Source organism: Maylandia zebra, linkage group LG19 (assembly GCF_041146795.1).
Source record: "Maylandia zebra isolate NMK-2024a linkage group LG19, Mzebra_GT3a, whole genome shotgun sequence".
NCBI classification, from domain to species: Eukaryota; Metazoa; Chordata; class Actinopteri; order Cichliformes; family Cichlidae; genus Maylandia; species Maylandia zebra.
The window spans coordinates 29,022,384-29,046,371 of record NC_135185.1 but is presented as its reverse complement, the minus strand read 5'-3'; the positions used below and the strand labels follow the sequence as shown (position 1 = coordinate 29,046,371).

General features: G+C 42.7%; 1 protein-coding gene across 4 annotated transcripts in view; it reads left to right on the top strand.

Annotated features, from left to right (window-relative positions):
• Window positions 1-17,727, top strand: part of kif26ab (kinesin family member 26Ab) — a 71,000-nt gene extending 53,273 nt beyond the window's left edge. For all 4 annotated transcript variants that reach the window (XM_076877360.1, XM_076877361.1, XM_076877362.1 and 1 more), the window contains 12 exons: window positions 2,101-2,284; window positions 4,865-5,077; window positions 6,093-6,186; window positions 6,820-7,082; window positions 7,942-8,125; window positions 8,858-9,017; window positions 9,338-9,500; window positions 10,325-13,577; window positions 14,137-14,330; window positions 15,178-15,201; window positions 15,432-15,582; window positions 15,669-17,727. In XM_076877360.1, coding sequence (XP_076733475.1) covers window positions 2,101-2,284; window positions 4,865-5,077; window positions 6,093-6,186; window positions 6,820-7,082; window positions 7,942-8,125; window positions 8,858-9,017; window positions 9,338-9,500; window positions 10,325-13,577; window positions 14,137-14,330; window positions 15,178-15,201; window positions 15,432-15,582; window positions 15,669-15,850 — 5,065 coding nt within the window. In that variant the 3' untranslated portion in view covers window positions 15,851-17,727. The remainder of the gene's footprint in view (window positions 1-2,100; window positions 2,285-4,864; window positions 5,078-6,092; window positions 6,187-6,819; window positions 7,083-7,941; window positions 8,126-8,857; window positions 9,018-9,337; window positions 9,501-10,324; window positions 13,578-14,136; window positions 14,331-15,177; window positions 15,202-15,431; window positions 15,583-15,668) is intronic.
• The last annotated feature ends 6,261 nt before the right edge of the window (window positions 17,728-23,988 follow it).

Below are 23,988 nucleotides of genomic sequence, written 5' to 3'. Positions count from 1 at the left end.
AGGTGAGGGGTGAGAGAGGGAGAGAGGCAGAGAGAGACAGAGGGACAGGGTAGATTTATCTTGAATGAATGTGCTGCGGATGCCTCTCATAAATGCGCGTACACACTCGCAGACTCGCGCCGCCACGTGTACTCTGCTATAGTTTCCCCTTTCTTTCTCTCCATCTCGCATTCATCTATTCCATCTCACTCCGTGTCACACGATCCGTCTCGCATGCTATCACACATAGGCAGCTCCCCGGGGAGCGGCTTCTCCTGTAGTCTTCTTGGATGCAATAATTATTCCATCAGCAAGCAGTGTGTTCGCTGATTGTGCTCTTGGGCTGTCACTGCAGGGGGTGTACAGTGGAGAGGGGAGGGGGTGGAGAAGAGGAAGCGGGGTGGGTTGTCACTCCAGGATACAAGGAGATAGGGACGAGAGGTGGGTTCTGTTTTTGGCAGCAGCCCACCTAGTCCTGTCCAGAGGAGCCCAGAACACAGCTAATGAGCTCAGGCTGGCCTTTTAGAAAAATGCTACTCACCAGGACATGGATCTGTTCCTTTTTGTACTCCAGATTTCCTCTTTTCTCCTTTTCATGTTCTCTATGTATTCTACCTCTCCTCAAAAACCTTGCTCTGCAGATTTTTCACATTCTATTCTCAACTTCAGGTCTTAATTCTCCGCGCCACACTTCCCTTCATGTTGACAACCGCCCCTTTGTCTTCCCCGTACTTCTCTGAAATCTGACTGCTTAAATGAAACCCATTTGAGTGCATTTGAATTACCTTTGGGTATTACTTTCCTTACTGACCTTGAATTACTGCCTGAGGTGTGTGTTAACTGATCTAGGGCAAAGCAAAAACTCGAACCACCTGGACCGGGGTCCCTGCAGGCCAGGCAGAGATATTGGTGTTGCCTATAAAGTTGAAGAAGTTTGCACAAAAAAGAATGACTCCTTCTGATTGTTCTATGGAGATCTTCTTGACTTTGAAAAGAGACCAGAATGACAGCGGAATTTAAACTGTGAAAAAGGTCAATTCACTTACAGAACTGGGTTCTGTTTGGTATCAGCAGAACTGTCATGTGACTATCTAGATATCACTAAACTAACATCTGATTATCGAGGTTGTTTACAACTTCCAAAATACATACATGTTGTAGGTTTGTCTCAATAGAATAGAATAGAATAGAAAACTTTATTTGTCAATTTCTTCAAATGTTCTTGCCATACAAAGGAATTGAAATTACGTTTCACACTGTCCCATGCGCAGACATTGACAACAATAAAGTGCAGATGCACAACAAAAACAACCCTAACAATAAGGTAATAATACTAAATACTAAAACAATATGGGTCTTTTCTAATGCTTTTCTAGCTAACAATTACACATCAGGAGAACCTCAGTGCTCAGTATCTTGCCCAAGGATACTTTGGGATGCAGCCAGCAATTGAACCACAACTTCTTATTAGTAGATTATCTGCTCCATCTTCTGAGTCACAGCCACCCAAATGATGCTGTCATCATTGCTTAGCTGCAATGATTAGCAGAGAAGGACACAAGTATGCGGTAGAGGGAAGTGTTTCAACAGTCCTCAGCTGTCACATCCACGACAGTTTTTTTGCTGTGTTTGATCAAAATACGTGCATGTATTTCCTGTGGCTTTACAGTCTGCGTCTGGTCCCTTTGAGCAGAGAACCTGGTGACCATTTGTCTTAGAGAGCTGTTCTGTATAAAAACATAAAGGTGTAAGAGAATTCCACTTTTAGTTTAAGTCGAGAGCTGAAACATTATCCTTCTTGTTATGGGAGTATGAGTTGGGAGTTGAGGGAAAAGCATTTTTAGAGTGGAGAAGGGTTGGGAGTGGTGGCATAGTGTAACTCACCTCCTGACTTTGTTTACTTTGGCAGACTAAGAGCAGATTGTTGACCTTTATGTTAAAGTGTTAGCGTGTGGTTTTTGTCAAGGTAGACATTTAAAATCAATAACCTCTTGGTAGGGTACCTCCTCAAGAAAACATTACCTGAGAGAGAAAGAAAAAGGATTTGCTTAACTTTACAGCTTGGTAGTTTTCTAAGTATAGCTTTACTTTCAAGGCTTTTTTTCCCCTTCCCACCTCCAGGGCAGCTCAGAAGCTGAATCTTTCCTCCAAGCGGAAGAAAAACCTGCCTTCTCTGCTTAACCCGCAAGAACCCTCCATCTACCCGACCAACTTCAGCGGTATCCTGCAGGTCTCGCCACCCCCTGCCCCACCATGTCTGCTCCGTGCTGTTTCCAAAGTGAAGGAAAATCCAGGGATGGGAAAGGTGAGAAAAGACACACACAGAGGCACCAGAGACAGAATGCTTTTAATGCACAACAGCTATACAACACGTGCTCTCATAAGCCACCATTCCCTTCCTCCCTTGCCCTGCAGAACTGCGTGCGCCAACATTTATGGATACACACAAACCCCTATTTGGAGGGTTGAATGCAGAGTGGCGACAGACTGGTCTGCAGGCAGCGTGCTGTCTGGTCCAGTCCATGCAGATGCAGCCAGATAAGCCTGCTGGAATGTCATGAATTCACTCAGTTTGTGTGACCAGCATTCCTCTCTGTGAACACAGAAAAGACAGTAAAAACTATAATTCACCAATCTGTGGTCACGTTAGCATCAAGACTCCTAATTCCATTTTAGGTGCAGTGTGCAGTGTTGAAAGTCAGGCTGCCAGCGATAGAGCAGTCATTAAACAAAGCTGTATAAACACATCTCTCTTCCTTTGTGGTTTATTGGGTATTGTTTGTCTGAGCTGGCGTCCTGTATTTATAAAGCAGAAGAAGTCCCCTAACAAGATTAGATCCCACCTGGACAGGAAGTGCTCGCTTCTGTTGCCAGGTATCCAGACGGTTGAAATTTTGCCACATATTGTAAATCTCCCATTGACACGGGGACTTCATAAAAAACCTGTGCTATTAACAAGCCTACTCAAGCTCACACCTGATGTATATGATCCATCTGTGCCGTTTAAGCAGCTGGTTTTCAACGGGAGATCAGGATTTATGACATTTTATGATATTGTTCCAAGTCTGCTTGCACAGATTTTCAGGTTTTCTTATAGTAAAGTAAACAGATCTGTGTGCTTTCCTGGTTTGTCTGCCTCTCTTTCACCTGTGGAATCGCACGTGAAATAACATTTTCAGTCGCTTTCACGGCTTCTCCGGATCTGTTTCATTCGAATTCAATCAATGTTTCCAATCAGGTGTAGGTGGGTCACTTCCACTTCTCCACTTTTGACCTAGACACAGTTCTTTCAGGTGTAAGGAGCTGAGTGGACGGAGTCATGCCAAGCCTCACTAATGGATTTTGTGGGGAATCAAGGGACAGGGAACCAGGGGCCATTAGCACGGTGTCAAATACTACAGCCAATCCTCTGTGGCCTCCACTATCTGATCTCTGCCAACGTAAATAAAACAGGGACATTAGCTCACTTGGTAGCCTCTGTCTGGTGGACAGACATGTGGTTGTCATATATGGAAGCCCTGTTTAAATGACATAGCAAATCTAATTCACTCAACATATGCACTTGTCAGTCACAACAAGAGTCCCCTGTGGAGTATAAAGAGTGCTTGCACTTGGCCTGTAGTATCCAAGATGAATTCACTCAATGAAAGAAAGGGTTTTCCAGCCACATTGTTTGTGAGTGCAATATTAATATACGAGTCAGGGAAGAATGGTCCTTTTGTGTAGGCGTGAAGATGGTGGAGAGTCCTGAGCTGAGCAAAGCAGCCCTATGTCAAAAAGGGAAGAGAGTTGGTTGTATTTTAAGGGTTTTATTTCAGTGCCTGAGAGGCACCATAGGTACTTTTTTAACAAGCTTTAAAATGACTCTGGATTGAGTTCCCTGTCATGTATACTGTAGGACAGAAGCAATTCAGCTGATGTAATGTTAGGCGCAGCACTAAATACTCTGGGAGTTGACAGGGACTCTAAAGACTGCTAAACATATCCAAAGAGCCATTTCTGTTCCCTGTCATTCACAGATATATTTCCAGAGAGCCTTTGGAGAAATAGAAGTGGCGCTATCTGACCATCAGATTGTAAAGGAATATAGAGATGTCAGAATTTCTAAAGAGGTGTCATATAGCCTGACACACATAAGCACACCCACACAAACCACAAACTGTGCATCTATGCATTAGAGACATAGGTTGTCTGTAAAAGAGGTCCTACCACAAGGCATGAATGGGCATGTTAGTGAATCAACATCTTTAGATGCAAGATGCGATCATGTTTAGCATACCATGTTGGCATCAAGAACTATATGTTGACCTGGGGAAGGTGTTAAGAATCTACGCTCATTTTATAAATATAATATGTCTCAGAATATAGCAGGGTGGGTCACTTGACAGCCAGTCGTTTTGCAGGCAATAGAGGGAAAGGAGAGAAAAAGGAGAGTTAGGAGGTGGAACAACAGGCAGGGAGGGCATATGCTCCTGCACTCCCACGCGGGTGAGCTGTTCCTGGTCCAGAAAAAACAATCTCTAGTGGGATAATCCCCCAGCAGGGAGCTGCACACACACCGATTTCTAACATTTTCAGCTGTGACTTTCAATACTCACCTTGCTGCCTTTTACTAACACCATTAGCCAATGTGTTGACCCAGGGAGAGTTTCCATGGTAACTTTCAGTGTCCATCAGCTCTGACAAAGTGAACGTGATCTTAATGCACAAACGCTGAAGGACCTTCAGTTTGCAACTTTTATATTGAATGCCTGCCATATGTTTTTCCCGTCTCTTCGCTTAGTGCACTATAATCAAAATGTCTGTCTTTTTGTCGTGTTTTTGTGCCATCTCAATTTCTAACACACCGCTGTTCTCTCTTTTTGCTTATTTGATGTTGCTTTAGGTGAAAGTGATGATGCGTATCTGTCCGTCGCTGGAGGCTGCAGACTCCTCAGAGTCTCAGTCTTTCTTGAAAGTAGACAGTAGGAAGAAGCAGCTGACCCTCTACGATCCTGCGTCCAGCCCACACTCTAGTTCAGGGCACAGGAGATCCGCCACTGTGGCCGTCCCAAAGATATTTGCCTTTGATGCTGTTTTTACCCAGGATGCTTCACAAGTAAGGGCCAGTCTTTGTGTATGTGTGTGTGTATTAGAGCAAGAGAGCTATTTTTCTATTTGTTATCAGGGAATTCAGCCTCTCAAGGGCAAAGGGACGTCTTTATACTTGCAGGGTGTGACCAGAGGCTTAGAGAAAAAAATGCCTTTCTTGGGTCAAGGGGCATTCTTAGCAACATGGGCCTAACAGCTGGGCTTTTAAGCCCTCTACGGAATGATTTGAATCCACTCCACTTATATCTAACCACTCCTTTCATAGGACAGCTATATCTAACCTCAGCCATTTGGAAGACACAGCAGGCATAAGTGCTGAGATCAAAGTCAAAGGTCAGATATACAGTATGTTTAGTACATGTGACTTAGGAGCGGATCAGATTTGCTCTCTTCTCATATTAAGACAAACACCAAAATCTTTTAAGAGAATGACTCAATCTGTTTTTGCTCAAAGACAAAATTAACAGAAAATCCAAGGTACGGTAATCTGAAGCATTGTTTGCATGTCGCCATGGTGCAGCGAACTCTAAATAACTATGACAGCAGAGTGTAGGATGTCATCACCTGTGTAGGATATCCAGAAAAACCTCAGATTTTTTGCCTACTTTGAGCAATTTTTTAAAATTAAGTAAGCTGCTGATGGCTAAAGACTAAATGTTTCTGCTACATAGTTGAGGCCAAGCTGCTAGATTGTGCTGCTGGGGCAGCACTGCTGGTGGCTAACAGTAACAACAAGCTGTTCTGCTGTTAGAGGTCTTGTTTGCTGTGTGATGTATGGGAAGGGGCCTTTGCTGCTGAAGCCTTGCCCCAGAGGACCTCTGCTGAAACAGATTGCCTCGACATGCAAGACACGGAAACAGACATTAACAAACAAACACACACGCACTTGAGTGATGAAAAATACTGAAACTAATAACATGAATTGGTGTAAGCAATGCCAAATGCTCACTGTGCCTGTTTTACAGTGTTCCTCGAATTGCAAACTGACTGTGAAGGGCCTGTCTCTTTGTGTTTTTCCACAGGCTGAGGTGTGCTCAGGGACAGTAGCTGAGGTCATCCAATCTGTGGTGAATGGTGCAGACGGCTGCATCTTCTGCTTTGGCCAAGTAAAGCTCGGTAAGCTTCTCCACTGGCAACAGATTAGAGAAGTGCCTTTGTTAGCCAAAGAAAACTCTCATTGCTCTTTGTTAGCTACACTTGATGTCCACAATTGGCTTAGCGGTGCACTGGGGTGAGTCAAGGAATGGGTGATTGAAGGAAAAGGAATGGATAGTGAGTCTGGTGTGGGGGTGAGGGGTAAAGTGCTGCATTCAGGCTTCAGGGCTCAGTCTGTAATTAAAATCTTAGTAATTGGCCTGGCCAGTGTTCTTAGGCTGAAGGGCCTGCTTTTCTCATGCAGCTGTTTCCAGTTTCTGTAATTCTGTGCAGAATGACTGTGTCTGGAACAGGTCCCTGGATTAGCATTTGATTTAAAAGAAAAAAGTTATTATTATTTTATTTTTGCCTTTCCAAATATTACCTCAAATCCTTCACATCTGCCATTATTAATTTTTTTTCAGCACCATTTGTTTAGCAGAATAACCCTTCAGAAAATATCCAATGCCAGTGCCTATTTCTTTGTGAACTTCAGGCCTATTTCAGACAGGTTGATAAAAGAAGCAATTTTATTTTGAACATATAGTGAGTGCAGCCGGCTTCCACACACAAGGCAATATTTTTATCCCCCCCCCTCCTTTCTTACATCCTCAGGCAAGACATACACCATGATTGGCAAAGACAGCTCCACTCAAAGCCTAGGCATTGTGCCCTGTGCCATTTCTTGGCTCTTCAAGCTCATCAACGAGCGCAAGGAGAAGACGGGCACGCGCTTCTCAGTCCGCGTGTCTGCAGTGGAAATCTTTGGAAAAGATGAGGAGCTAAAGGACTTGCTGTCTGAGGTGTCGTCCGGCAGCCTGCAGGAAGGCCAATCCCCGGGAATCCACCTGAGAGAGGATCCCATCTGTGGCACTCAGGTGAGAAGTGTTCCATCTCTCCACTTTTTCTTTGTTCACTGATCCTTTCATTCTCTCTGTGGGTTATAAAATATTAGTCTGACTGAGTATTGATCTTTTACTGTCTAGGCTCTAGCTCTTTTTTTCCCCTCAAAGATGTTTAAAGTTCTTCGAGTGCAATGTGTGTATATATATGTGTGTGTGTTTTTATCTCCCGTGACTTCCTACCCTACCTGCTCTTAAAACCCTTGCTTTATATTTTCTACCCAACCCTTCTGTGGTATTGATGGCTTTCTTCTTACCTTTGTATTGACTCTTCTGTCAGCATCCGTCAGAATCTATTACTGATGTATTAGTGTCAGCCCTCTATAATGCCATAGAAGTATTACTGGGTGTGTGTGTGTGTGGTGGGAGTGGGAATAGCAGAGGGGGGTTGTGACTGTATGTTTGAAGGCTCTCACAGGTGTTGCTGTCAGATGTTGTTTTTGGGGGATATGCATGGACTCTAACTTCAAAGGGTGTGCAGTACTATGAATCTCCCTCTTGCGCTTTCCTTCAGCAGCTATGTGTGCCTTCTCTCTTCTGCCTCCTCCTTCCTTTCCTTCTGTATCCCACCACTGCCATCATCACATCATGTTGAGGTGAAGAGCCCCTGCCTCCTGCTCCACTATTACCTCTCCTAATCCTCCTCCCACTGTGTGCATATCTGCTGTTTTAATAGCCCCTGAGACCCAATCTAATGGGCAAGAAATGTGTGGCAGAGTCCAATTAACTGGTTACCTTCTCTTTCTCGTTTCTCTCTGTCTCTCTTTCTTTTAAACATCAGTCCTTTTTCGGATACCCTGACCTTATTCTCTGGTTTTCCTTTCCCGCCCTTCAGCTTCAAAACCAGAGTGAGCTTCGTGCCCCAACTGCTGAGAAAGCCGCCTTCTTCTTGGATGCAGCCATTGCTGCCCGGAGCACCAGCAGACCGAATGTTGATGAGGACGAGCGACGGAACTCCCACATGCTGTTCACACTGCACATTTACCAGTACCGCATGGAGAAGACTGGAAAAGGGGGAAGTTAGTATTATTGCATTACTACTGCCCTGCAGCATAGGACCAGAAAGTTGTCCCTTCAAATTTATAGTAGAAAATTATAGAGTGAACCATGCGCAAGCAGCCAGATTAGTGAATGAAGTCCACACTTGCTCTAAAAAGTACTAAAATACAAGATAATCTAGATTAAAAGGCGCCTCCATTTAGTTATCACTAATTGTTGTTGGGTTTTTTTTAAAAACATAAGCTCTTTAGATGGCTAAGTGGATTTGATCGCACTTTAGCTTTTAATGGAAAATCGCAGGCTCTTTTTTGCGTTTGATGAATTCATTCTGGTCTCTGCAAAACAGAAATGTATTTGCATGCTTGTAATACATTGTGGTTAAGAGTAAGTAAAGCCTGCTGGTTTATGAACAACATCAATCACCAACAGGATAATGTGTAGCTCTGTGATTTACAAGGACAGACGCTGGCATTCGCCCTGTCTGCATTTTTAAATTATTCGATGGGGGACTGTGTTTCTAATTGTCAGTAGATTCTCTCGTTTTACGTGTCTCACCAAAGGAGACTCCTTGTTGCCATGAGTTACACATCTGGTGGAGGTTTAGCAGTCTGGCTGCAGTCTTACTCATAAATAATCCAGACAGCTCAAACACAGCTATGCCACTCCTGTCATCAGGGCACTTTGTACAGGCAACTTACTCCACATAGGGAGTGTCTGTTTTGCTCACCTGGTTCTTCTTCTGCCGTTGGCAGTGTCGGGTGGACGAAGCAGGCTGCACCTTATTGACTTGGGGAGCTGCGAAAAGGTCCTGAGTAAAAGCAGAGATGGAGGAGGAGGCTTGTGTCTTTCCCTGAATGCACTGGGAAACGTCATAATGGCTTTAACAAATGGAGCGAAGCATGTACCCTACAGGTGAGAACACCAACATGAGGTTTTAGAGTCGGCTGCGTTTTAGCTTCCAAGAAACTGTATCTATATGTTAATTGTTTCAGGCAAGTCACCGCATGTGTTGTCAACCTTGCAGGTTTTTCTGTGCGACTGTTCAGTTTGTTTAGTTAGCTGCACAACAGCTTTCACTGGGGTTGCACAAGATTATATTGTAGTTACTCAAGTATGAAAAGATTAATGACTTGTCATTTGGGAGTGTTTTTCAGCTCGGAGGATTTAACGTGCCTGCCCCAGTAAAATATTACTGGGCTGTTTGCTAATAACAATGTAAATGCTCCCTGTAGAGACAGCAAACTGACAATGCTGCTGAGGGAGTCCCTTGGCAACATCAACTGCAGAACAACTATGATTGCCCACATCTCAGATTCCCCAGCCAACTATGCTGACTCGCTCACCACTATCCAGCTGGCATCCCGGATCCACCGAATGAGAAAGAAGAAATCTAAGGTACGGCATGTAAACATGTGCAGTAACACACTGATAAACCGATGAACAAGCAATATGAAATTCCAGTGACACCACTAACGATGCATTTGTATAATTTAAGAACTTATTATAATCCTTATAAATCTTAATAAAGCTCCATTTAATGTTGCTCATTGTTTATAAATGATAAATGAAGAGTAATCGTTATTATTAAACATTATTTCATCATTAAGTGTTGCTATTGTAGCAATTACATTCCTAATGTGCATGCGTAACTTTAATTACCTTCATCATAAATCACAGCATTATTAAAGTCCTTAAATTTGTCTTCCTCGTGTAATTTTGGAGCTATTTCGCAAATGAATGTGTTAATGCTCCCACAAATGAAATATTATTAGTGCAGTAAGTCAGAGCTAGTTTCTCTCAGCTCCTCAGCACATAATCATGTAATCAATACCACCGCCTAAGGAAGTGTGTGATGTATTCCCTTAGATTAGGGAAATATATGCTCCAGATAATTAGGTGAAATGACAGCATGTATTTATTTAGTCCCCATTATAATTATGATGCAGGCCGCAGACAACAATTTGCATTATTGACATTAGTTTCTGTGGGGCTATTGATGTGCACTTTTAACCTCTAGATAAATATTGACCGGTAATATTATAGGAATTAAAATATGCTCTGAAATGGATTTTGCTGCAAACTAGTAAGATATGAATCTGCTCTAAATTATAAGAATTAAAGTGATTTTGTAAATTGCAAAGTCTATTATGTTAATTTTCCTTTTATCATTTTGTGAGATCATTTACAGATCTCTACTCTGTTCTAACTTGGTTTTGCAGTATGCATCTAGTTCATCTGGAGGTGAAAGCTCGTGTGAGGAAGGGAGGATCCGGAGGCCCCCCCACCTCAGGCCTTTTCACCCTCGGACAGTAGCCCTGGACCCAGACCTGCCCTGTTTGCTCAGTGACCCAGAATACTCCTCTAGTAGTGAGCAGTCTTGTGATACTGTTATTTATGTGGGCCCTGGGGGAACTGCAATCTCAGACAGGGAGCTTAGTGACAATGAAGGCCCACCTGCCTTTGTTCCAATTATCCCTTCTCTGAACAAGAAGAAGTCTGCAAAAGAGGGCCCTCTGGACAGAGACCATTTCTTTAAATGCAACACATTTGCTGAACTGCAAGAGAGGCTTGAGTGCATAGACGGCAGTGAAGAACCTACTGCTTTCGTTGGAGAGGGAAAACGATCCCAGGCTAGCCCCAAGATGGACAAATCTAAAGAGAGCCAAAGCTCTGTTTCACCAAAGACTGTAGCAAATATTTCTTACAACCAAGAGGGTATCTCACCCAAACAATCTCCTAAATCGGTCCCCCCGCAGCCATCTTGCAGTCCCAGTGCCAAATCTAAAGTTGACAGTGCCAAGAGGCAATGCATGCCTGTGGAAAGGGTACCATCAGAGAGTGTTCAAAATGTTTGCAGGACCAGGGCTGATGGTGAGAAGGCCTTGGTTTCAGAAAACAAGGTTAGTGCAAACAAACTGGCACCTGCCGCTGCCCCACCTACTGAACCTGTGGTGAGAGAGAAGATTTACTCCAGCAAGAAATCCTTGCCAAAGCCAGCCCCGCCTCCTTCACAGCAGAGAGAAAATACTGACAATGAGGAAAGATCAAGCACCAGAATGCCACCTGTTGGAATGAGCCACCAAGCTGCGAAAAGAAGGGATCCGTGCACTTCGCCTTTACTTAGAGCTCCGGTGGAGGTGTGCCAGGTACGCTCGACGTTGAGGGAAAGATGTCTGGACCGGGACATCCTTAGAGCGACCGTCACCCTGCAGCAGCCTGTGGAGCTGAACGGAGAGGATGAGCTGGTGTTCACTGTGGTGGAGGAGCTATCTATAGGCAGTATAGTAGATCAAGGCCGGCCATCGAGCATTATTAGCTTTAACAGTGACTGCTCTCTTCAGGCCCTGGCCTCTGGTTCTCGACCTGTCAGCATCATCAGTAGCATCAATGATGAATTCGATGCCTACACATCAGCTGCTGGAGGGTCAGAGGTGAACATTTCAGTGGTCACAGCCCCTCAGGAGGGAGGAATGGCGTGTATAGACAGCAGAGGTTCATCTATCAGTTCTTGGCTGAGTGAGGTTAGTGTCTGCACCTTGGAAAGCGAAGGGGCTCATTCCACAGACGTCTTCCTTCCACAGGCCAAACACATGGGCCCAGAGGCCACCGTTTACTTTGACTCCCTGGATATGTTTAATTGTGTCTCCTCGCCTAGAAATGCCAAGAACTCCCTAAATGACAGCGGATTTAGTTTTTCTGAACTAGACAGTGATAGCGCCGCCTCAAGCAAGCTGTCACTGACAAAGTGCCCCCCATCACCAGAATCAGCAAAAGGCTCCCTAAAATTTACATCTAAAATAACTAAAGCTCACTCGCTTAGCTCCTCCCCACAGGGCCCAACTATAGTCCACTCCAGTCTTCCCAGGAAGATTAAACCTACCTCATCTATCTCTCATAGCAGCAGCAGTAGCAGCAGCAGCAGTAGAGAGCCACTAAGGCAAGAGGTTAAACAGGAAGATCCTTGGAAGTGCATTGACAACCACTCTGAACCTCAATTTTCTGACTCCAGCAATACCAGCAAATTTCTCAGAAATCCCCCCAGTGGCATCCCTTCCAGCAAAACGTCCAGCAACACCAACAGTGTACCTCGCTCTCCCAATGTGCAGGGGTCTACCTCAGCCCAAAGGGTGGTTGATGGCTGTGAGAAATCAGCCAGCAGGAATCCACCCAGCAAAATGCCTCAGCTGAGACGAGGTGCCACCACCCTGGGAACAGTGCCCGTCATTCATTCCACCACGGACTACAAGGGAAGCCAAGATATTGTTGCATCTGCCACAAGCCTTAAATTTTCCTCTCTGGGGAAAAACAAGGCCAACTCACAGAAAGCGAGCAATTCCGCTAAACCCGACTGCACCATGCCTCCTCCTCCTCCAGTGAGAAAATCCAGTCTTGACCATAAAACGAAGACACTGCTGCCCCAAAGTGCCTTAAAGACAGCATATGGGGAGGCAGGAAGGACCTATGGAGCGAGGGCGGCTGTATCAGAAGATGAGCTTGAGGTATGCCACAGAGTAGACAGTTTCAAAACCTCCAGCCTCAACATGGCCAAAGTTACCTCCAGTTTGAAGGCCAAAGGGCCTAGAGGAGAGGCTGGGCAGCACTATGGCAGTCAGATATCACTGGAAAGGTGTGAAAGTCTGTCCTTATCAGGTTCCAGAGCTGCGCTTAGTAGAGAGAACAGCGGGGCAAGTCTTGGCAGCAGTAGTAGCAAATCAAGCAAGTCCATTTCGCGATTCGGTATTCCCAATTCATCCAGCGCTCCTATTGCTTCCTGTCCATCCTCCCCAAGTGGAGGAAATGTCAGCAAACCTGGACAGGTAAAAGCTTCTGTAAATCCTAGGTCATTGGGAGCTGTTAATGGTTCTAAGGCACGTTCACTATCAGCCAACAGCTCCAAGGGCTTAAGCTCCTCCACAAAGTCTTTGGCCGCCCCATCTACCAGAAACACTAATGCCAACCTCCCTCCTTCTGGACGGACATCGGCTCCTCGGACCACCGCTGCAGTCACCAGCAAGCCTGGAAGAGGCACTATCATGGGCACAAAGCAGGCCATTAGAGCTGCAAATAGCCGTGTGAGTGAACTGGCAACAGGCAACATATCAGGAAAACACGTGAAAGCTTCAGCAGACTCAGACAGTGGGAATGACAGCGGGGTGAATGTGAGTGATGACAAATCCCCAGTAGCCATGCTGCCTTCTCCATACAGTAAAATCACAGCACCCAGGCGGCCTCAGCGCTACAGCAGTGGCCACGGCAGTGACAACAGCAGCGTGTTGAGCGGGGAGCTACCTCCGGCGATGGGACGCACAGCTCTGTTCTACCACAGCGGTGGCAGCAGCGGATATGAAAGCATGATCCGTGACAGTGAAGCCACAGGCAGCGCTTCCTCTGCCCACGACTCTATGAGCGAGAGCGGCTTCTCATCTTCAGGGAGAGCAAAGAGCTCCAAGTATCCCAAGAAGAGAGCAAACGGTGAGAAACTAATTTGGGATTTCGGGGTTTTACAAGTAATCTAGAAATGGGTAATATTCACAAATATTGTGATATACATTTCGTGGCACACACCCGAGTAATAAATATGTGCTGTCTCAGAGGAAATCAACCATAAATTTGTGGATCCATTGTTATTACAACCACAAATGGGCATTTCATCGGATTTTGTTTCCTTCTGAATCAGCAGCATGCATAATTCATACGTAGAGTAAATGCGAAAAACGTTAATGAATGTTTCAGACAAGGCATCTTTGATGTGTGTATTGATCAAATAAGAGTTGAACATGGGGATTTTTATGTAGGCCATTGTCTCGTGTATAACTGTTTCAATTCATGTAGGATAAACCAACCTTTTGAATCCACATATCTCATGAAACTCTTATAAGTATGCAGTCGCCACAGCTCAACCAACCACTGTAAAGCCTTGCATCACTTTATATCTCAGAGTGGGATTTATATATTTTTTTCTATAGATCCTAGCAAATGCTGCTGTTGTATGTTAGCAATCTAATTGGTGCCTGTCTGCCTGGTGCTTTAGGCTTCCAAAGAAGACGGCTAATCCCAGCACCCCTGCCAGACACAGCATCTCTGGGGAAGAAGGTGAGCACAGCAGGTCAGTGGGTGGACTTGCCTCCTATGTCTGGACCACTGAAGGAACCCTTTGAGATCAAGGTGTATGAGATCGACGATGTGGAACGGCTCCAAAGGCGCCGTCAGGAGGAAACCGCAGAGGTGAGCAGACACAGGTCACAGCTGGCTTGTTTTGCTGGTTTAGTGGTTCATCTTTCTGAACCCTGTTTTGGGTAAAGTGAAGTCTGGGTTGATGCCATGTAAATCCCACTTGCTAAGCCTTAGCAGCATTTTGCATCTGCAACATCAATGCCATACATTAAGATACAATCACACTGACTTGCAGTGTGGGAATTTCTTAGCTCCCTTCTCCCCAGCTTCTTTTTAAAGAACAGGACAGCAATAATATGTCCCAGACGTCTGACCTTCAGCCAGCTCTGTGGCAAATCCTGGAGTTAAAATGTCTGCGTCTCCAGATTCCCAGTGCTTGGTATTTTGGCAGCACTCCTTGGGAATGTCAAGAGTTCAGTAGGCAATTACCAATGAGGGTTAATTGGTCTGAGTATGACTGATTACTCGCCTCACTGCTGAATGTGATGGTGATACGGTGGGGTGTAAAAATGAAAAAGAAGACTGCGGTGAAAAGATTGGTCAGAGAATGTGCGATGATTGCGAGGACACCTGACACCGACCCAAATCAGCTCAATGACAGCAGTCATCACTGAGCAGTCTGCATTGCTGACTCCTCCTGGGTCATTAACTGTTTCCATGAAGTGCAGCTGGAGGGGGATATTTTTAAACTTATACATATGAAATCAATGACAGGAGGTAGTCTGATTTACTTTTCTCCTCATCATCAATGTCAATTTAGTTCTTTTACTGTTTTTTGCACCTATTACAAAATTCCAGTTAAAATCCATTGCAAACAGAATATGTTTTAATATATAACACTCTGTCTTGTCCAACACACTAACTTGTTTTATTGGTTTTTTTCCAATCCCGTGTTCAGCAACCATTCCAAGACGTTGACAAGGTGAGCTCGTTTTTCAGAGAAACTGATGTTTAATTAAAAGCAGCACAGACTGTATTACCAGCGAGCCAAATGTAACATACAAGCAGTATATTATCTGTTTGACTTTATTTCACGTTTATCAATGAAGTTTACTGATAGCTTCTCTTTTTTATGTAATGCAACCGTTTGAACTTTTTAACTGCATTTTTGATAGTTACTTAAATCAGTATAATCTGTCTTTTTCCCCTCAGGGCCTGCTGTATTTTAACAGTAAGCTGAAGATGCTTGAGAGAAGGCAACAGCAAGTGAAGGAAGTGAGGGCAAAGCATCAAGTGTTATTGGAGGAGCTGGAAGACACGAAGGCCCGACTGATGATGGACCCCAGCAAGTGGATAGGAGAGTGTAAGTCACTTCCTTTGAGAGTAAGATGACAAATAAACTTTGGTAGCAGACAATGTAACTAAATCCTGCTTTCCTCATTCCAACAGTTGAGGTGGACCAGAATTTGGATAAAGAATCTCCAGAGTATCTGGAGGCCTTGACACAGGCCACAGAGGAGCTGGAGTTCTGCGTCAACCTGTGCAAGGCCCGTGTCATGATGGTGACGTGCTTTGACATCAGCATGTCAACACCTGGCACTCAGGAGGGGCTACGTGAAGTCGAAGTCTGAGGACAAAAGTAAGTAGGAGCGGGAAAGGAAAGGAAATGGAAGTGAGAAGAAAAAGAACGATGAAATGTAGCAGTCAGTGTGTAGAAGTCCCTGGGAAGAAGAGCAAAAGACGGAAGTGAGATGAGAGTGGATCTTAACATGTAAACAGAGGAAATCTTGACCACCTAGCTACAGTGCCTCATTACCAGGACACGGCAGAGGAATGACACATGAGCACAAACGCTGTTGCCTCTATGGCAAAGCAGTGGCTATCACCTACTCAAGAGTCAATGAACAACACCTGGAAGTGCCTTTTTTATTGTTTTGTTTCGAGTCGTTATTTTTCCTATGGCGCAGGTATCTTAAGCGTACCTACTCCCTGAACATATTGCTTTTAAGAAAAATATTTTATATTCCATTGTATAGTGTATTAAATGAATATGTGATGTGTACAAATGTCCTTTTTATGGGGAAAAATAAAGTAAAAAGAAAAAAGCAATAAGCTAATGTTATTGCTCTCCCAGACTGCCTTTTCTCTCGTTTCAAACCTCAGTCAGCATTTTATCCATGATCATTCAGCCTCCTGCGCCTTATGTTAACTCTCTGGTTCTGTAGTTTTCTAAATTTTCAAACTGGACTATGTTATTTCATCAAGGACTGTATTTGCTGTCATCACTCATCTCCTGCCAGCTGTCCTGTGAAAGCTGCTTGCAGGGTAGAGTGAATGTTTTTTTTTCTCCTCCAGTTGCCTTGTTCAAAATGGGTCTCAGTGGATGCACTTAGGTAGAGCAGCAGTTTTGTTGTGGGAAGGAGAGTTTATTCAAACTGTGCTTGCCCGTGTTTATCTCACTAAAATAAAAGTTTAAGCCAAAACATATCAATCAGAGGGGCACTGTGATGGACGATAAGTGATTGTTCTTGATTCAGCCATTCTTTCTGGTGCCTCAGTATGTGGTCATGCAACGTAACCTTCCCTCCACTCACCTACAATGATCATATGATGACTGGTTACACTTCTACCGGTGCCCATCAGTGAGCCCACTATTTCTCAAAATGGGCTTTGACTGGGGGCTTTTTATATACTGTAAAATAAAAAGGAGCACTGATGAGCACAAGTCAGCCAGTCTGTTAGACACTACTTCTTTTTTAAGTGCTACCAAGCCTCAGCTCTATGCATTCCAATACATTTACTGCAACTACAATAAGAACCTCATTACCGAGTAAGGGCAACCACCTAGTTTGTTCTCTTTTGTCCCTACTCTACTAATCTACTAATTATTGACGTTGATCTAATGTCTCAAACGAAGACTCCAGAATTTCTCCATGAAACGATACAGTGAAAAGCAAAAGATTGCGGCATTATTTAGCAAAATCAATCATGGCATCAGCTCTTCATGGCTGCCAGAATGTGCTTATGAATCAAACAGCTGACACGGAGACAAAAAAGATGATTGGTGAAAATGATTGTTGAGAAAAACAGACTGGCTTTGACGTATCTTGCTGTGTTTGACTTCTATATCTATGACAAATACGACTTTGTTTTCTTTGTTTTACAAAGATGGACTATCTCAGGCCCTCTCTGAAGATGCTGCATGAGATTTTTAATCACTTTTAAGAATGATTTCTACTCCATTTTTTACCATTCTAATTTTTTACAATAATTTCTGTGTGTTCACTAATGTGGGGTTATGCTCATGAATTAAAGAACTATTACCAAACCAAGACCTTTTTTCCAAGAAATTATTATATGTAAGGTCATATTTCATATCAAAACCCATATTTTCTAATACCTTTCTTTTTGTATAGGATTTTCAGACCCTGTGTATAAATGTACAATATGGCAGCTTGTGTTTTACTTTTACAGTACTTGTGAATAAAATGTTCCTTCCTACCGATGATTCGGAGTTGACTTTTTTCACCCTTTCATGTGTTTAATACTATTTATTCTACAATTATTTTCACAAAATTCCAAATAAATACCTTTACTACAGTGGTAGCTTAAAACAGCAACTAACCAGGAGAAACCTTTGCCACAGGATTACAAAACTAGACATGGCACACTTGCCCTTTTGTTTTATGTTTGTTTATTCAGCATCTTCTCTTTTAAAATGAATGTGTGTAGAAAAAAGTGCTTTAGTGAATGAGCAAGTTGTTACTCTATGGAAGCCCGTTTCCGCCACAAAAAAAAAGTATCCGTAACTCGAAATTTTGAGAAAAGTAACTCGAAATTTCAAATCAGCGCTGCCGAGCAGTAATCTATGTGAATGACGTCATTTCCTTGTTACCCGGAAGCTGAAGCCCTCAGGTACAAATGCTACAGCTAAACTACCGGTATTACAGCCAGTCATTAGGGCACAAATTGCTGAGTATTTTCAGCTTGGCTTCACAAATGACTTGTGTTATTAGCTGAATCACATGGCGTTACTATCAGCAAACGTACTCTCAAAAGCGCTAATTTGTTGCACATTCCTCTGAGCCATATCCTTCCGGATAACAAGAAAACAATGCCAGTCACATAGATTAATGATTGGCAGAGCCAACTCGAAATTTCGAGTTACTTTTCTCAAAATTTCGGGTTGATAACCTCGTTCAATTTTGAGTTACGGATTTTTAAAAAAATATTTTAATTTTAGTGGCGGAAATGGGCTTTCATATTACTCAGACGTATTCAGAGTATAAAAGCACTATATAAGAACCAGTCCATTTACTAGTATAGATCCATATACTTTTACATTCACATTGCTAATGATTTTTTTCCACAAAATAAAAAATCACACAACAGACTGTATTGTCCTCGTCTAATGAAAGCATTGATATTATTGTAACATCACCAAAGCACAGAATTTGTAGCACAAAGGATCAGAAGGCAGATCTGAAGACAGAAGGGGGTGTAACCAATAAAGTGGCTCCAGTGAATCTAGATTGACTTTATAGAAACATCTATTTATAAGTAGCAATCCTGATAATATTCAACATCTTCTTTCTCATGAAATCCTTATAAATTAAGGAAAAGTCCATTATACTGTTCCCTGAAGATTACAGTCCGCTATTATTTCCCCCCTTTTGTTGACAGGTAACTTAGCCGACTCTGCACTGAAATCATTTGAGAGTACCTGAGCAGATCATAAAACCGGTTCAATTAAATAGGAAGCAAGATGCTTAATGTCAGATCAAAGTGTGTTCTCACAGCAGCCAACTCAGTGTTCTTTTTTTCTACAAGGACATTATTGTTACCTCCCAAACAAATTATGAATTTGTAATTTGGCTCAGTTTTCCTCTCGTTTATCTCCATGTTTGCACTTTGCTTATGTGTTTGGAGCAAAAGAAAAACTAAGAGTGAAATGAGAGACATTGACATAAATGGACTTGCTGATTCAATGCAGCTACATTAATAGCAGCTACACGATACAACTGTCAAAATGTTGAATATTATGGAGCGGGGTAAAAAGAGAACGTGGAGGACTACAGCGATTAATTACTATCAGGAGAACCCTTGGCTCAGTGTGAAGTCCTGTTGAGTAATATGCTGTTGCTGTGTGGATGGAGAGCCAAACTGGACCCTGCTGTGCAGTAACATCTTGTCTCCCCCTTGTTAATTCTGTTTTGATCAAACACACGAGGAGTTGGTTTAGCTGACTGGCAAAGAGCAGCTGGTCACCGTGTTTATAATCAAATTCTGCGAATGACCCATGTGTGAGGTTTTGACACATTTCCACATCTTGTAAAGGTCACTGTATGGAAGAACCACATCAAATGCGCCACACACAATGGAGGCATATAAAATGTAGGAAACTGTATCCTTTAAAAAATTCTCAAGTTATTCTTTAGCCAGCAGTGATTTGGCAGAAAGTAAAAGCCTTCTGACAAATCACTCAAAAGCCTGTCAGCTCTGTACCTTGTTGCTCTTGGGAAGCGTGTGTCTGAGTGGAAACATTTGGCCAAGGCTGCTGCAGACGTCTGATGGCCCCTGAGCACAGTCAGCCCCGTATATCCCAGCCTACTTGCCTCGGGGCTCTGATCATAAGTAGGGGAGCTGGGTGTTGTGTGAGAATAAAAATGAGTTCACTGAGAAGTCAAGAGTCCCCCTCTCCTTCACCCCAACCTGGCACTGACCCTGTGAAGAATATATACTGACATTTTTATTTGATATTTTTTCATCAAGCACAATTCCAGTCTACTCAAATTTGAGTCCATTTTATATTCCTTTCTGTCTTCTTTGGTCTGTTATCTTGACTTCAGTACTCAGAGCGGTTTCTGCTGTCAAACTGTTTCAGAAGCTATTTTGTAATTGGGGTTTTTTTTCTCGCTATTTCAACACTTAGAAGTTTAAATCCCCTAAATGTCAGCCTAAATCCTTAAAAGACACTTCCATTTAGATTAAGGAAAAACTCTAATTTTAATCTAACTGTATTTTTCATTTTAGGTGGCCTCACGTTTGCTGAAATAATGTGGATTATTACTAAAGCAGGCTTATTGAACCCTCACTCCCCCTGCAACCCTGTTAGGCTGTCTGAATGTGCCCAGGGCATTGTTAGTGTGGGTAGTTGCTCAGTTTTGGATTTACAGCCCTGCAGTTCCACAGATTGGTCTGCCTAAACCAAGCCTGCTCTTTGAAGAAGACCCATAAACCTGACCACATGCTGCCACTTATTCACAGTAATTAAAACAAGCTGGCGTCCTTAAATTACCAGAGCCTGGGCAAGATGTAAGCCTCACACACAGTCGCTGGTCATGCTTCAGGGAAGTCGTAACTATTGACATCTCCATCCCTAAAATGGATTGCATGTGTGAGCAGTTTTGCACCGAGACAGAAACCTTAAGAATCCTGAAAGCTTCGCCCCATGCTCTAGATTTTTTCAGGATGGGTGGCCAGACAAATCCAGTAATTTGGCACTGAGCTTAGTTGATGCTAAAGGGAGAAAATCTAACAAAAGCAATCAGTTGTGTGAAAATGAATTCTCACTTTATAGTCAGAGTTAAACACATTTGCTCTGTGATTTTGCCAAACATCGGGGCTAGGCTGGCTCGAAAGGCCATCATCATTATAAGTTGTGTAGTGTGTGGCTAATAATTTAACATATTGGTACAAATTGAAATGTGAATAAGGTACCTTGTGTCACTATCACTGGACTTCCTGAGTCTGCATTCGAATTGCCTGGTTTGGATAATAATGAGTTCAAACGGGCTGTGAGCTGAAATGGTAATGAGTGTTTCGGCGATGATGCATACTCAGTCACACCTACATAACCTGATGCGGTCTGACTGTGAGCTGGCAGCTTTTTTCCTATTCATTATGCGGTCTGAAAAAGTAAGTAGAGAGGAATAAGTAGGGATAGCAGGGTGGGAAAATTCATATTTTTTGGCAAAAACATGTGTTCCTGCTCAGGTAATTTTCTCTGTCTTTGCGCAGTGAGTGAATAAATGTGACTACGGTGCATAAGATATTTTTATTATATCTTTTTTACATGCTTGTTATTCATTCAGCAGTCTATCCCGTATCATGGTTGGTCAGTACATGCAGTACATGATGCACTGACCTTGTCAAAGCATGATAAGGAGAACTACTCCTCCCCACCACGTGCACTCACCTTGTTTTATCTGTGGTCTTGTAGTCTCATGGTCCAGATTGCTTGTAGATAACCAGTGATTTACATAAAGGCTTTGTTTGGAAACACTGTTTTAAAATGCTTTCAGAATACTGATGTGAGGAGTCAGTGTGTAATGAATATTCATTATTTGGGGGGAAATAGGTTATACACAGTTAAGCAGAAAAAATAAACTATAAAATCATTGATTACAATGTTTTTTGGACATGTTGCAGCACGCTACAGCGAGGTTAATCACTTACATGCCTATCAAAGCGTTTGCTGTTTTTCTTTTTAAGGTTTCAGGACTCATATAAGCCTGCAAATTGCACTCAGGAGATTAGTGATCATAAAACATTTCATTATTCCTACAGAAGAGGTGAAAGTATTTGATTAAAAAAAAAAAGCTCACTGAGATATTGTTGTTAATTGCATAGAGAAACAGCCATTCCATCAGGTTGTGCTCTTAACAGATGGGAAGGCGTGACGAAAAAGACCTTTTTTAATTAGTCTGTCTGAAGACATTTCTTCATAACAGACAGCCCCCTCTGTGTTAAGTCTGAGTGGCCACCAGGAAGGCTCTTAGCTGGCTCCCAGTAGCAACCATCTGGTGTACAGCAGAACCGGGGCTACAGGGTGGATCCTCACTCCACTGAGCCACCACATCACCCAAGGACGCAAGCAAAAGCTCATCCTGTAAGGTTTAGTCAGTTTAATCCAGTACCTCGCTGCTCTGTGTGATGATCAGGGGTCAAGCCATCAATCTACGCACCAAGATATGTAGTCCTGTAGAGATGGATCAGGCATAATGTAATCTTTGTGTTCTGTGTTAAGTATCTATTTATCTATTTCATGCTAATAAATCAAAGATTAGCACGAAATAGACAGATAAATGGGCTTACATTTATAATTCTCCTCATCTAAATTGTTCTGAAATAGCAAGACACATTCAGAAGGTAATACTCATCATCATTCTGCAAAAAACCCCAAAACATTTTGTTCAGTATGAACTGTTTCTTTTTGCTACGTAGCTCAGCACATTTCAGTTGTAAGTGTATTAAATGCTCCATCCAGTTCTAGATTAACTGTAACTCACAAAATGCAAAAGCAAACATACTTCAGGCATTTGTCAAGTGTACTGATAAGATAAATTGGATTTCCTGCCCCTGCCTGGCACAAGTTATTATATATGCTGTTTAATAAGACCTCTGTTTTTAAAGCTCTGAATGCCTTCTGCCTTCTTCTTGCATTGACTCAAGCTCTCTGGCTACAAACCTTCAATTGTAAATTAAAAATCTTATCAGTGTATACTCTTTGATTTGTGCACTTAGCTGTAAGTGCAAATACCAAGTTATGGTTTTGTGTGCCAGCCTTAAAAACAGTGCACTTTTGAGGTCAAAAGGTACAAATGTAACCTCAGTTGTGTTCATAAGATCAAAAACAATCTAATTTCATGACATTTGGAGGTTAAAAGCAATGGATCCAGTATCGACACCCTTATGATGTCGAGTAAAACATAGTTTAAAAACAAAAATACTGAGGACTTTATTTGTTTCAGAGGAAGAAATGTTGGTATAATGTACTCCCACTCCCTTTGTCATTTTTTGGCATTTGCTTTAGTGTTCCTCTGTGTGATAGTTTTTTGTATCACATTCACATTTTGCAATTCTGCCTTGACTAAAAGAATGTAATCAAAAGACATGGTCCAGTATTCAGGTTCATTTCAATCACTCATAGCCATGTTCTATTTATCATGCTTTCACCTGGCAGTCACTCACTCCTTTAACGTGGGCTGTTTTCATTTACACATGTAGATGATGATTATATCTCTGAGGCTTTTTTTCTTCAGGTGTTTCCATTGCAGTGAGGGCCCATTCATTGTAATCATGGAGATGGAGCGCATTGTCTTGTCAGACGGTTCCAGAGGCACCATACTGGTGACAACCCAAACATGTCTTTGTGTTCCCTCTCTGTCTCCCACATTAGAGTGTGAATTGTGCAAGTTGATGACAGGAGGCTGTCAGTCATTGCAGTGTCTAAAGTGGAATACGTGCAAGTAAAGGGTTAATTAAACAAAATGCAAGACCTTTCTTTGCCACACCGTTCATACTGTAGCCAATCACATCCCAGGCGCACACTAATCAAACATAGACTGGCAGCTCTGCGCCGCGGCAACAGTTGCTCTGATGGCGGCTTGTCTGGCAGGGTGCGTATGTCCTGCTGTTTGCCTGTTGGAGTTGTTTGGCAGACCGGTGCGGTCTCTCTTTTCTTTAGCTCATATTCATTCACAGCCAAAAGAAGGCGGGCAAATAATGTGTTCTCTGAATTACTGACACACTGAATCATTCCTTCTAGTGTCTGGTTTGTGTAAAAATAGAAATAATTTTGTCCAATGTTTAATAAAGATTAAAGGAGTTGACAGATTTCAGTTACAGCACCTCAGTGTGTGTGTATATATATATATATATATATATATATATATATATATATATATATACATATATATACTCATGTAAAGGTCTACTAAAACAATTCACATGCACATGAATTGTTTTCATGCAAGTACATTATTAT